Source organism: Myotis brandtii, unplaced genomic scaffold, assembly GCF_000412655.1.
Source record: "Myotis brandtii unplaced genomic scaffold, ASM41265v1 scaffold626, whole genome shotgun sequence".
Lineage (NCBI taxonomy): Eukaryota > Metazoa > Chordata > Mammalia > Chiroptera > Vespertilionidae > Myotis > Myotis brandtii.
Window position 1 is genome coordinate 40,351 of NW_005370394.1, and position 14,272 is coordinate 54,622.

Here is a 14,272-nt window from a genome sequence, read left to right on the forward strand (position 1 = left end):
TGCACAAATTTTTGTGCACCGGGCCTCTAGTATTATATAAAGTAGAAAAGGCTTGGAGAAATAGACTTGGGAGGGAAGTTCCATGAGGACTGATCTGCTACATGTTTTAGTTTGAGATAACTATTAGAAATCAAGTGGAGATGCCATTAACCTGTATAAGTTTAGAGGAGTGTTCTAGGTGGTAATTATCATTTAGCATTTTAAAGTGTCATGGGAATGAATACAAGGAGAACTGAAATATGAGTAAGATCAGTGTATTGAATCACTGTCAATATCCTGGTTATGATATTGTACTATAATTTTGTAGGATGTCATCATTGAGGAAAAGTGCACAAAGGGTACATGGAATCTCTATATTATTATTATAGCTGCATCTGCATATACAATTGTCCCAAAATAAAATAAATTCAATTTAAAAGGCCATGGGACTATATGAGGTCACCAAGGGATACAGTAGAGATAGAGAGAGGGCAAAGTCCACAGACTGAGCTCTGGGGAATGAATGAATATATCCGAATCTATCCGAAACAACTGAATAGATGACTGAACAGGCTGAGTGGGGCGACAAGGTCAGCAGCGGGGGTTAGTGAGGGACAACCAAACGACTGAACAGCAGGCTGTGTGGGGCGTCCAGGCCAGCAGGGTGGTTAGTGAGGGACGACCAAATGACTGAACAGCAGGCGGTGTGGGGCGACCAGGCCGACAGGGGGGCAGTTGGGGGCAACATGCTGGTGGGGGCGGGCAGTTAGGGGCGATCAGTCAGGCAGGTGAGCAGTGAGGAGCTAGCGGTCCGGGATTGTGAGAGGGATGTCCAACTGCCGGTTTAGGCCCTATCCTAGGATGCAGGCTGGGCCGAGGGACCCCCCCCCCCCCCCCCCAGAATTTTGTGCACTGGGCCTCTAGTTGTATATAGTAAAAGCCTAGGTGGCGTTGCACAACATTACAAGATGGCCACCCTCACATTGTCACAGATGGCCACCACAAGTTGGTTACCACAAGATGGCCGGCAGGGAAGAGCAGTTGGGGGTGAATGGGCCAGCAGGGGAGGGCAGTTGGGGGCGATCAGGCCGGCAGGGGAGGGCATTTGGGGGCGAGATCAGGCCGGCAGGGGAGGGCAGTTGGGAACAAGATCAGGCCAGCAGGGCAGGGCAGTTGGGCGCAATCCAGCTGGCAGGGGAGGGCAGTTGGGGGTGATCGGACCTACAGGGGAGCAGTTAGGCATCAATCAGGCCAGCAGGGGAGCGGTTAGGGGGCGATCAGGCTGGCAGGCAGAAGCGGTTAGGGGCAATCAGGCAGGCAGGCAGGCCAGCGGTTAGGAGCCAGCAGTCCCAGATTGTGAGAGGTATGTCCCAGATTGGAGAGGGTACAGGCTGGGTTGAGGGACACCTCTCCGTGCACGAATTTCATGCACCGAGCCTCTAGTACTCTTAACAAAAAAGTAATTCTCTTACATTTCTATAAAAGAAGGTAACTAGGTCAGTATTTTCCAAACTCTGTTTTTTAGAACTAATGTCAATAATTTATAAATTGTTTTGAGGATAATGTTTCCATGGTCAAATAAGTTTAGGAAATACAAATTAAAGTTTCAGAGATTCTTTAATATGGGATTTTTTGGGTCTGTGAATATCGCAGAGAATATTTATTTGACCTTGGTCATGCTCTGGATGATGATTTTGGGGTTATTTGTATAGAAGTTATGATTTGAATTGTTCCTAAGAATGTGGTATACAAGACTGAACAGGTCTGAATGGTAAATATTTCCATATGAATGTTCTACAGGCACCACAAATTCAGTATGTCCAAAATGGAATTCATTTTTTTCTGCAGCATATGCTTTTCTCTCCTTGAATTGTCTTTTTTGGTTATTGGCGTTACCATTCTCTTGTGACTCAAGGCAGACATTTGGGGGCTCATATTTGCGCTTCTCATTTACATTTATCGAGGTGGTACTTACATTCTGTTGATTTTATCTTGTTTTTATCATCTGCTAAACTTTGTCTTCTCCGTTTTACTTAAGACAGTCATTAACTGTTCTTTATATGGACGCCTGACTAGAGCCTATTCTCTTTTAATATGTCCTTCTCTTTCTGTTGCACAAATCTGATCATATTTTCCTATTAACCTTAGAATAAAGTTCTTAGCATAAACGCTTTAGCATGGCAATCAAGACTTTTTCTGAAATGGCCCTTGCTATCTCTGCATCTTCAAGTTATTCTTCCTTGTTCCCTACAACCAATCATATGGGATCACTCAGGGTATCATATAATTGCCATCTTGTTTTTTATTTCTTTGCCTTTACTCTGCCTTGAATCCCTTTCCCTGTTTTGCCTTTTTTTTATTTTTATTTAATCCTCACCCAAGGACATATTGATTGTTAGAGAGAGGTGGGGGAGAGAGGGGGCGGAAAACAAATCAATGGATTGCCTCCCAAATTGCACCCTAACCAAGATTGAACCCGCAGTCTAGGTATATGCCCTGACCAGGAATTGAAACCATGACTTTTCAGTGTTCAGGACAATGCTCCAACAAACCTAGCCACACCATCCAGAGGTTTGCTCTTGCTGCAAACCAAGTTCACTGTGGTGTATTCACTCTGTCCTTGCCTCTTTCACCTTCATAGTAACATAGTACTTTCTTTATACAGCCACTGAGTCATATAGATGTTTCTTTTCTAACACTTTACAATTCTGTAAACATTTGCTTCAATATGTTTCCTTGACAGTGAATTTCTTGAAAGGAGGGACTGTGTATTAACTTTGGACTGGAACTCTTAGCACAGTTACCTGATGTATGTGCAGCCCAGTAAATGTTTAGCTCAGTTACCCTTTCCATATATAATATCTATTAACGCCTCTTAGAACAAATGATCAGAAATGGTGCATTAGATTTTTACTATTATTTATTGGTATGATGATTAGTATCTTAAATTTAATCCTGAATGTCTACTAGTAAGTGTAGGGTATTGAGAATTAGTTGTCTTTACTACTGGCTAGTTGTACAACCTCTTTCCAGCTCTTTTATAGTATGCTTACAAATATTCTTAAATTGAAGATTAAATTTTGAAAATCAGCATTGAAATTTTTGGCTTTTAAATGTTATTGGAAAGAAAGAGTGTGGCCTGGCTGAAATGAACCAACATTTTCTCCCTTATAGCTCCTTTCCCCACCCAATGGTATGTGTATAGTGTGAATGAAACTTCAAAAGAACATACTAATGTAATTGACCCAAAATATTCATTTTACATGTAACCTTGGGTCATCTGACCTGCAGAATAATGAAAATAGGGACATTTATTTCATTTTCAACTTCAGAGGGAAGAGATTGTCTTTGAGAAATATATCAGGAAGATTTATTTCAGCAGGTTTATATACAGAAGAAAAATTACTTATTTGTAATCATGATCTCTAGTTATTTGTTGTTGAAATTGATCACCAGTCAGTCTTGTTTTCTTTACATTGAAGTCTTAAATAGTGTTTGTTTGGAATGCTATACAACATTTTTCTATAAAAAATTATAACATTCACAGGTAAAAAGTATAATTATGTAATGGCAGGTCCTTAGCTCAGAACTTTGAGCTTAGCAAATTTTCACTATCTTCTACCAAGCAATTGAATATCTCAAATGATGACTATTTCAGCAAGTATCTTTAATGAATAAAAATTACAGGTAAAAACTTTTTTCTTTTCAAAAAATGTTAATGATGTATTTATTCATAGTGCATTGTAATTTGTTAATCTTAAGTATGCTTTCATAGTTACAAAAATGTAGTATACATTTTAGTGATGAATGTGATAATTCAATGAAATTTTACTGTACTTTTCTAATTTTTTTTTAAGATTTGTTTTTCTAAATGTTTGTACTGGTTATTATAATTCTATTTCTTAAACAGAATACCAATATGGTTAAAACCCAAACAAAATTGGCATCCCAATTTTGATAAGCCTCTTAAGGCTAGTTATTTTAAGAATTTATTTTGTTCTTATTTATCAGTTTCTTAGCCAGTAAAATGTAGAGTAATAAAAAAACTCTGTTACCAACCTCAATTGCAGAGATTACAAGGACTCAATGTCGCCAGTTGAAATGCAATAATAGTAACATGCTTAATTAGTAGCTTTCATTTTAATTGCTGCATAACATCAATTTATTAGAATAGCTATATGTGTAAATGGTTATCATGATAATGTTTCTTAAGAATATAAAGTCTTTGATAAAATTTTCAACAATAGGCTGAAAAGGAAAGGCTTTTATAAAATCCTCTTAAATTGCTTTGTGACCAGTTTGTTTCAGTTTTTCAAACTAAGTTTAAGATTATTAAATGCTTAGAAATAAAAATCAATTGTAATTTACAAATTTATTTCAAAATTTCATTAACCCAGTACCTACTTTTTGTTTCATCAGACTGATTTTTATGTTTTCTTACTGCTTTATACATGTTAATCTTAAAACTATTATTTTTCCATATATAAAATCATTAAAGCAGTGAAGTTGTACTGTACATTTGATGTTATTTCATTTTTATAAATATTATTGTTTACAATTAAATACTTGAGAGAATTACAAATCTTTAACCCGAAAACGATTGACATTTGTGCATTTTGCTCACTTTTTGTGCAAATTTTCTTCATTTACATTTGTTTAGTAACTTAGTTCTAATTATTTTAATATACTACCAATATAGTTCTTATGCACAAAAGGACATGCTCTATTTTAAATTGTTTGCAATTTCACGTAATAACTAAAACATAGGTAAGTAATTGTACGCTGTTAAATTATTAAAATATAGTAAGGCACTAGCATTGTATAGACATAATTTTTAGAATTTATCCTAAGAGAATGGGTAAAGAAAGGGGGTTTTTGCAAATTCCATATTTCAAATACTAACTATGAGAGTAGCTTTTAGCATGGTTGACACTCTGTTCTACTAGATGTCTTCATTTGTGTTCATGAAATTTAAGTTAGCATAGTTGTTGCTAATGTTAAATATATTAATACTTAAGTATAGCTATTAAACTTTCATAAAGTTATGAAATACTCAACTCTATTAATGGCATTTCAGATCAGGTCGGCCTCCTAATTATACAGATTTTAATATATCAGCAAATGATAGTCATCAACAGTTTCTGAAATAAAAATATTTTGGAAAAGTTAGTTTTTATATTAATTATTTTAAAAGTTTCATAGGTAGTATATGCCTTCGTTAATATAAGAAGTTACAATTGGTATAGTTTTAGAAATCAAGAAGTTTAAAAAAATTATAGTTAATATTTGAACTATGCTTATAAAGGTTTTTAAGAGAATACAGCCTCCAAAATTCTAAATTTCTGTGATTTTTATCACCTCTAGGTAAGTTAATTGTAATAGATATTGAAATTGCATTATCATATTGAATTTCACCATAGATGAAATATATTATCTCACTTTTTAAGTCCTAAAATAATAGTCAATATTAATGCATATCACATATATTAATCATATAGCCTACTTTTATTTTTTAAAGAGTAAATTTTTTGAAACTGTTTTACCTAATGTGTTATGCCATTTATTTTAAATTGTACTGTTTTATCTGTTTCCATTGTAATTATAAAAAATTTAATACTTATTTTGTTTTCAAGATTAAAAAATGAAGCTCCCACTAAGGAACAAAAACCTGTGTCTGAGGTAAATTTTGTCTTATTTTATATCTTAAAGATTTATACATTAGAAAGTATTATTGGTGTGGTTTTTTAGAAAAAAAAGTTTTAATTCAATGTGCTTACATTGATAACAATTGTTGGCATGTTAACAGGAAAATATTGAGATTATTAAAAATTATTTCATTAGATATAAAAAATATCTAATCCTAATTAAAACTGTAAGGTGGTTTTGTTTTGGCAAAGACATTATATATTTCATTTGCCTGTTTAATTCAACTAGTGAATAATGAAAATAAATTTATGATTTTAAAATTCTGAAATCCATAAAACCTCAAACATTTTGTACATTGGAAAATTAATCTTTCCAGATGATATAACTTTGGGGGGAATTTAGACTGTCGAAGATTTAACTAATTTTTTAAGTGAAAATATTCTGGATATATGGTAACTGTTTTAGCTATTTTAAACAGGCACTGTGCATATAACACTCAGGGTTATCATATAAAATGTTATTTACTGGGCAGTCTAATAAATGAGAAATTTCTAATTTCTAAAGTTAGAAATAATTTTGCTCAAGTGCTTGCTTTATGTTAATTTTTAAAAACATTACTTAATATTATTTGTATGTGTTTTTTCTGAGTATAATGAAGTGAGACAGGTTTAGCATTTATCTTTTGCATAGCATTATGTCTTATACAGAGTAAGTAAGACCAAGGCAGAAGTAGCAGCCTTCTTCCAAGTGGCTTTTATACCACAGAAAGTTTTCTTTTGTATGAAAGGTTTTTAACTACAAATAAATTTCTTTAATGGATGTAGGATATTTGGTTATCTGTTTATTCTTGAGTAGTTTTGGTAGTTTGTGGTTTTTAAGGAATTGAAACATTTAATCTGAGATGTTGAATTTATGTGTATAGAGTTGTTTGTAGTATTCCCTTATTCTTTTAAATGTCTGGGTTCTGTAGTGATTAATCCTCTCTTTCATTCCTGATATTGGTAGTTTCTGTGTTTTTCCCCCCTATTGTTTTCATGTACTATATATAACTTTTAAAGACAAAATACAATGTTATTGTTTTTGCTTTAGTCAGTTATTTTGTAGAGCAATTTAAAACTTTAAAAAATAATATTGCATTTACCTTCATGTCCATTATTTCCAGTAGTCCTCATATCTTTATGGAGCTCTTCTTTTCTGTCTAGTATCATATTCCTTTGACCTAAAGAACTTCCTTTGCTATATATTTCATTACATATCTACTGATAGGTAATTATTGTTATTCTTTTTCCATTTTTCTAAAAGATTTTTTTTGTGAGTATAGAGGGTTGACAGTTTTCACTCAGCAGTTTAAAGAAGGTATTGTATTGTCTCTTGGCTTGCATATGTTCTGATGAGATGTCTTACTGTAATTTTTATCTTTTGTTTCTATGTATGTATGTAATATGTCATTTTTCTTTGGCCCTTAAGATTTTATCTTTATTTTATCTTTAGTCTTCATTATTTTGAACATGATTTGACTAAGTTTGGTTTGTTCATTTGTTTATTTATATGTTTATCTATTTTTGTATTTATTTTTTGCATTTATCCTGGCTGGTGTTCTCTAAGCTGTTTTGTATCTTCAATTTCTGGGGTTCCAGTTTCACATGTGTTATACATTTGATGTTAGTCCTGGTTCTTAAATGCCTGTTCTGGTTTCTACACCCCATCCCCCAATACAGATATTGCTATGACATATGTCTGCTATTTTGCTGCCTATGAAGTCTTCTAAGATTTTTATGGTTTCCCATCTTACGTTTAAGTCCATTTTGAGTTTATTCTTGTGTATGGTGTAAGTTGGTGTTCTGCTTTCATTTTTTTGCATGTATCTGTTCAATTTTCCCAATATCATTTATTGAAGAGACTGTCTTGACTCCATTGTATGCTCTTACTTCCTATGTCAAATACTAATTGAGCATATTGGCTTGGGTTGATTTCTGGGTTCTCTGATCTGTTACATGGTCTATATATCTGTTCTTGTGCCAGTACCAGGCAGTTTTGAGAACAGTAGCTTTGTAATGTAGCTTGATATCTGGTATTGTGATCCCTCCAACTTTGTTCTTCTTTCTCAAGATTGCTGCGGCTCTTTGGGGTCTTTTTTTATTCCAGATGAATTGTTGGAGAGTTTGTTCTAGGTCTGTGAAATGTGTCGTTGGCATTTTAATGGGGAGTGCATTGAATCTATAGATTGCTTTGGGTAGTATGGATATTTTAATGATGTTGATTGTACCAATCCATGAACACAGTATATTCTTCCATTTGTTTATGTCTCCCTCTGTCTCCTTTTTCAATATCCTGTAGTTTTCCAAGTACGGGTCTTTTATCTCCTTAGTTAAGTTTATTCCTAGGCATCTTAATTTTTTTGGTGCAATGGTGAATGGTATTGTTTTTTTAATTTCTATTTCTGTGAGTTCATTATTGCTGTATAAAAAAAAAGCCATAGCTTTCTGGGTGTTAATTTTGTATTCTGCTACATTGCCAAATTCATTTATTAGGTCTATAATAATAAAAGTGTAATATGCTAAATAGACCAGACATTCTTCCAGACAACCTTCTGGACAAAGCCAGGGCTGCGAGGGAAGCCCGGATCCTGGGTGCAGTCTTTGAGGTTTTCTATGTACAGTATCATGTCATCTGCAAATAAGGGTACTTTTACTTCTTCTTTTCCAGTTTGGATGCCTTTTCTTTCTTCTTCTTGTCTGATCACTATGGCTAGCACTTCCAATACTATATCGAACAGAAGTGGTGAAAGTGGGCATCCTTGTCTTGTTCCTGTTCTTAGGGGAAATGGTTTTAGTTTTTGCCCATTGAGTATGATGTTGGCTGTAGGTTTGTCATATATGGCTTTTATTGTGTTGAGGTATGATCCTTCTATTCCCACCTTGCTGAGAGATTTTATCAAGAAAGGGCTTTGGATTTTGTCAAATGCTTTTTCTGCATCGATTGATATGATTATGTGATTTTTGTCTTTCAGTTTGTTTATGTGATGTATCACATTTATTGATTTGTGGGTTTTATACCATCCGTGCATCCCCGGAATAAATCCCACTTGGTTATGGTATATGATCTTTTTAATGTAATGCTGGATCTGATTTTGTTAGAATTTTGTTGAGGATTTTGGCATCTATGTTCATCAAGGATATTGACCTGTAATTCTCTTTCTTTGTAGTGTCCTTATCTGGTTTTGAGATTAGGGTAATGCCTGCTTCATAGAAAGAGTTTGGAATTGTTCCTTCCTCTTGAATTGTTTGGAATAATCTGAAGAGGATAGGTTTTAGTTCTTTGAATGTTGGTAAAACTCCCCTTAAGTTAACATAAATACCATACATTTTCTGAAAAATAACTGTTTCCCAAAATAAACTTAAGAGAATGACATTGTTTTCCACTTTTGCATATCTCTTTAATGTCTAGTTTAGTAGAAGAAAACTGAATTCTCATGTTTCTGCATTCACCCTGTTGTGGTATGTTGTTTTGGTTGAAATTTATAAAGACTATCCAGCCTTATCCAGTACTTTAAAAATCTTTTAAATAATTCTGATTATTCTCCTTTAATATTACATAAAAATAGACAAGTGGGCCCTAGCCGGTTTGGCTCAGTGGATAGAGCGTCAGCCTGTGGACTGAAAGGTCCCAGGTTCAAATCTGATCAAGGGCACGTGCCTGGGTTGCAGGCTCGATCCCCAGTAGGGGGCATGCAGGAGGCAGCCCACCAGTGATTTTCTCTCATCATTGAGGTTTCTCTCTCTCTCCCTCTCCCTTTCTCTCTGAAAGCAATAAAAATATATATATTTTAAAATAGACAAATAGAAGTTTTCTTAAATATGTATTGCAATATGGAATTGACTCCATTTAACTAAATTTTTTGTACTTTGTTACATTAAAATCTGTTATTCTGTCTTACACTTTGATTGAATATTTTATCCATGGATGATTTTATGTCAGGCATTGCTCATTTGTATAATATTGGTTCACTGAGTTACTTAAATCTTCCAAATGTTGACATGTTTTATTATATAATATCAATTATCACGTTCATTAAGATTATCATAAATCTTATCAGTGGTGGATACAAATTTTCCTAAAATTTAATTTTTACTTGAATTTTATTATTGACAACAAATAATGTCAGCTGTTTTCTTTAGTATGACAGGCTCACTTTGTCAATTTTCAAGAAAATGTCTACTAAACAGCCAAGTTTAAATGTCCATACTTTAAAAAAAAAAAAAGTCCATACTTTGACAGTCATTCTTTAAAATAAAAACTATGTTAAATGGAAAAAATGTGGCTAGGTTTTGCTCACAGCTTAGTCACAGACTGAAGTATTTTCAATATGCAGTACTTTATGTATACATTCTATTTTATCACACAATATTAAAAAGACATAAACTAAAGGATTGAAATATAATAAAATTATATGACATATAATAAAATTTACTGCTGGTGTGTGCTGGTAAAGAATACAGTGATTACCAGTATAATTTTGATTTAGTGCCATTCCTTTGATTTGTGTTAAGCTACCAGCATTTTTACCCACCACTGCTTTTGTTTGAACCTCAAGTGCCTTGGGTGTTTTGGAGGCCCTAGGTGTCTGTGAACCACACTCAAGAACTGCTTACATGGATTTGTATATATAAAGGTCACCTCCTGGATTGCAGTACAATCTGCACAGTCTGCGTGGGAATTATTTAAACTTTAACATATAAAATCGGGTGCTCTGCTGGCTGATTCTTTGGTGGAGAGTATAGTTTCAAAACCATTCTGGGAAATCTTTTCTTTGGGGCTGGCAATTTTCTCCAAAGAGGAAATCTTCTAGGTTCCAGTTGGGAATGGTAGGATGAAGAGTGATTCCTCTGGCTCCTGGGACTATGGATTCCTTTACTCAGTTTATGGATTTTTATTAATTTTTTTGTTTTATCTCTGTTTCTCATGCCTGCCCTTTGTTGTTCCTGGTGTTTGTTCACAAGTTTACATTGTCTCCAGTTCAGAGTTAACCTTTAGCCACTGTGTAAGGATAGGTATCTGTTGTGCGAGTTATAGAAAAAGCATTTAGATTTCTCAGCAGTCTTTGTGCTTCATTTTTACCTTTTCTGTACTGAATATTGTACTAAATTCCTCCAAATACCAGGTTTTTTGGGTTGCCTGGACAAATGGATTCTCTTCCTACACTTCCCACTCAGCTGTTTTGTTGTAACTTCCTCCACACTGTGAAGTCAGTTTCCAGTCCTCCAGCCACTTTCCATTTAAAAATGTGTTGAAATCTCTTTGATAATAAGTCTGCCTTGGTGTTTTCTTGGTCTTTATGAGTGAAGATGATTTATTTCTTTGCCCTCATTGTAGCAGGATTTTGGGAAAGTGAGGAAATAAATGTATGTGATTAATACACCATTATCACAGGCTTGTTTTAGTCACTAATCTGGATTTTAATCCGTACCGCTTATTGTGGTATTGCTTTAGTTCTCTACTTAACCTGTGAACCCTTATTTTTCATTTGTAAAAATAGAATTTATGGTATCTAATATGAGAATTAAATGCGATAGTGAATATAAAGTTCTTAACATACTACATGCATTATATGTGCTTATTAATTGGTAATTGTCATAAACTGTTTTGCTGGCCTCTGGCAAACTGAGGTTTTATTGTATTCCTTCCTCCCCGTAAAAGATTTGAAATAAGCAAAATATTTAATTTGTCTATCACTTAATATTACTTAGTTTGACAGTGGAAGGGTTACTGTGATTCATATGAAATGATAATTTCACAAATGTTTATATTTAAGTAACTATACTTAATATGTTTGTATAAAAATACTGTGAATACAACTTGTTCAAATATAAGTTGTCTAAAACTATAACTAGTTTTCTATTCAAGTATAATGACTTGGGAGTGTGGGGCACTGACCCACACACACAGTTGAAAATTCGTGTATAACTTTAGACTTACCCAAATTTAGCTGTAGTATGGTTTTCCTTAGGTATCTGCAGGGGGTTGGTTCCAGGACCTCACTCCCATCCCAAAGGATACCAAAGTCCGTGGATGTGCAAGTCCCTTATATTAAACAGTGTAAAATATTGCATACAATTGGCCTTCCACATCCGTGGATTGCCAACTGCAGATTGAAAGTACTGTTTTTAATACGAGGTCAGTTGAATCCACAGAAATGAAACCCAGGGATTCAGGGTGTCAACTATATATTTATTGAAGAAAAATCTGCGTTTAAGTGGACCTGCACAGTTCACCCCCGTGTTGTTCAAGGAACTGTGATTGTAATTATGGCCCATATTTGAAACAGAATCTAAGGCAGTGGTTCTCAACCTTCCTAATGCCGCGACCCTTTAATACAGTTCCTCATGTTGTGGTGACCCCCAACCATAAAATTATTTTCGTTGCTACTTCATAACTGTAATTTTGCTACTGTTATGAATCGTAATGTAAATATCTGATATGCAGGATGTATTTTCATTGTTACAGTGTTTTCCGATGGTTTTAGGCGACCCCTGTGAAAGGGTCGTTCCACACCCAAAAGGGTCGCGACCCACAGGTTGAGAACCGTTGATCTAAGGAAACCAGGTATTCTTATAACTGGATAACTGTTTCATGACCTTAATTCAGAAACTTGTGGTACAGAGAATTTCGTATAGGTTTCTTTTAAAACAATTTTAAAAAATTATACTTTTGATAATGAGAATTATTCTAGTTTGTATTTTTAATTAAAAAATTGTTTTTCTAGTTCCTTGGTATGTAAGATTGCACACTTAAATTTCTTTTATCCAGAGAGCTTAGCATAATAAAAGCAGTTTGTTTATCCATAATGATAAATTATTATTTATCATTTCAGGAAATTGCAAGACCTAATAAGGCTGAAGGAGAAACAGAAACATCAAATTCTGAAAGGTAAATAAATATAAGGAAAAACTGAATCTCAAATCCAAGTATGAGTATAAAATGACATTTGAGTTGTATTATTGTAGTTAAATAAAGGAGTATTTAAATACTTGTATATGTTATTGTTTTTAATAATGACTTTTAATTAAAATAAATTTTTGAAATTTTAATACAGCAAAATTATATTACAGATCCCTAATTTTGAAATACTTTTATACATATAGAGTATAAAGTTGTTAAAATGTTTTAAAGTACTTACTAGTAAGTAAAATTTAAGAGATTTTTATTGCTCCTATTAAACAAAAACAGTTACAATTAGCTACAAGTTACAACATGGGGACAGTTATCACAAATAGGTAATTTTGAAATCTTTTTTTTTTTAAAGTATTTTCAAAAAGCTTTAAAGCTACTTATTTATGTGGTGGCATCTCAGCTTAAAGTTTCAAAATTTAGCCTTAACCGGTTTGGCTTAGTGGGTAGAGCGTCAGCCTGCGGACTCAAGGGTCCCGGGTTCGATTCCGGTCAAGGGCATGTACCTTGGTTGCGGGCACATCCCCAGTAGGGGGTGTGCAGGAGGCAGCTGATCGATGTTTCTAACTATCCTTCTCCCTTCCTCTCTGTAAAAAAACAATAAAATAAATATTAAAAAAAAAAAGTTTCAAAATTTAGAAATCGGTTTTTAAAAATTTAATGCTCAGGCAGAACACTAAAGAACACAAAACACCCTCCAGTTCCCTTTCCCATTGGATCTGAACACCGATCTTGGTGGTCGTAGAGGAGGAAAAGTAATAGTGAAGCTGGCCTCAAAGTGCTTACAGTCTGTGGGCTAGTTTCAAACAAGGTATAAAAAAAAAAAAAACACAAGACATTCACAGTCTTTTAGTAAAAGAATTCCAACTTTCTAATTAGAACTCTTTCCAGATTAAGATAATCTTATTTTACCTTTTGAATTAAATAATTTCTCCATTTTTATCTTTCTACTGTATATTTTACAGTAGGTTGCTTGTTAATCTCATGAGATTAATTAATCTATTGCTCTTAAAAAACAAATTATGGAATAAGGTTTTATGAAAGATCTTAACTTAGACTTAACTTAGCATTTTTCATAGAATCCTGGAAGGAAGGGAGAAGAGTTTAGAGGGAAAAAGCAGACTAGTCACTTCTGAATTACTTAACATTTTTTGTAAATTGTAGTTAGTCCAATAAGAGCTGAACAAAAATAACAATTATACGACTCTAAAAGAGGAAAATAAAATTTTTTTCAGATGGTGTAATTGACGTATAAGAAACAAAAAAGTGAGCTAATATTCTTTTCTATATACCAATAACATCTTTTCTATATACCAATTACAAAATATAATGGACAAAAGAGATAATTCACAATATTAACAAAAATGAGAAATGTGTAAGATCTAAATAAAAAACAAAAATTTACTGAGATAGAAAATAATATATTAATAACTTGCATGATAGGCCATTTGCAAATTAAGTTATGGGTTTAGTGAACATTTAGTTAAAAATTCCAATGACATTTGGTTTGGAAACTGACAAAGTTTAAGGTTCCGATTTTTCTATTTATTAATACCATACTTTATTTAATTACTAGAGGCCCGGTGCACAAAAATTTGTGCACGGGGGGGGTTCCCTCAGCCCGGCCTGTGCCCTCTCACAGTCTGGGACCCCTCGGGGGATGACCACCTGCTGGCTTAGGCCTGCTCCCCGGGGGATT

At 33.9% G+C, this 14,272-nt stretch overlaps 1 protein-coding gene across 1 annotated transcript in view; it reads left to right on the forward strand.

The window, feature by feature from the left end:
* ZNF280D (zinc finger protein 280D) overlaps positions 1-14,272 on the forward strand; it is a 50,645-nt gene that overhangs the window by 32,206 nt on the left and 4,167 nt on the right. The window contains exons 11-12 of the mRNA XM_005880117.2: positions 5,613-5,658; positions 12,497-12,552. Of these exons, the coding sequence (XP_005880179.2) occupies positions 5,613-5,658; positions 12,497-12,552 (102 nt within the window). The remainder of the gene's footprint in view (positions 1-5,612; positions 5,659-12,496; positions 12,553-14,272) is intronic.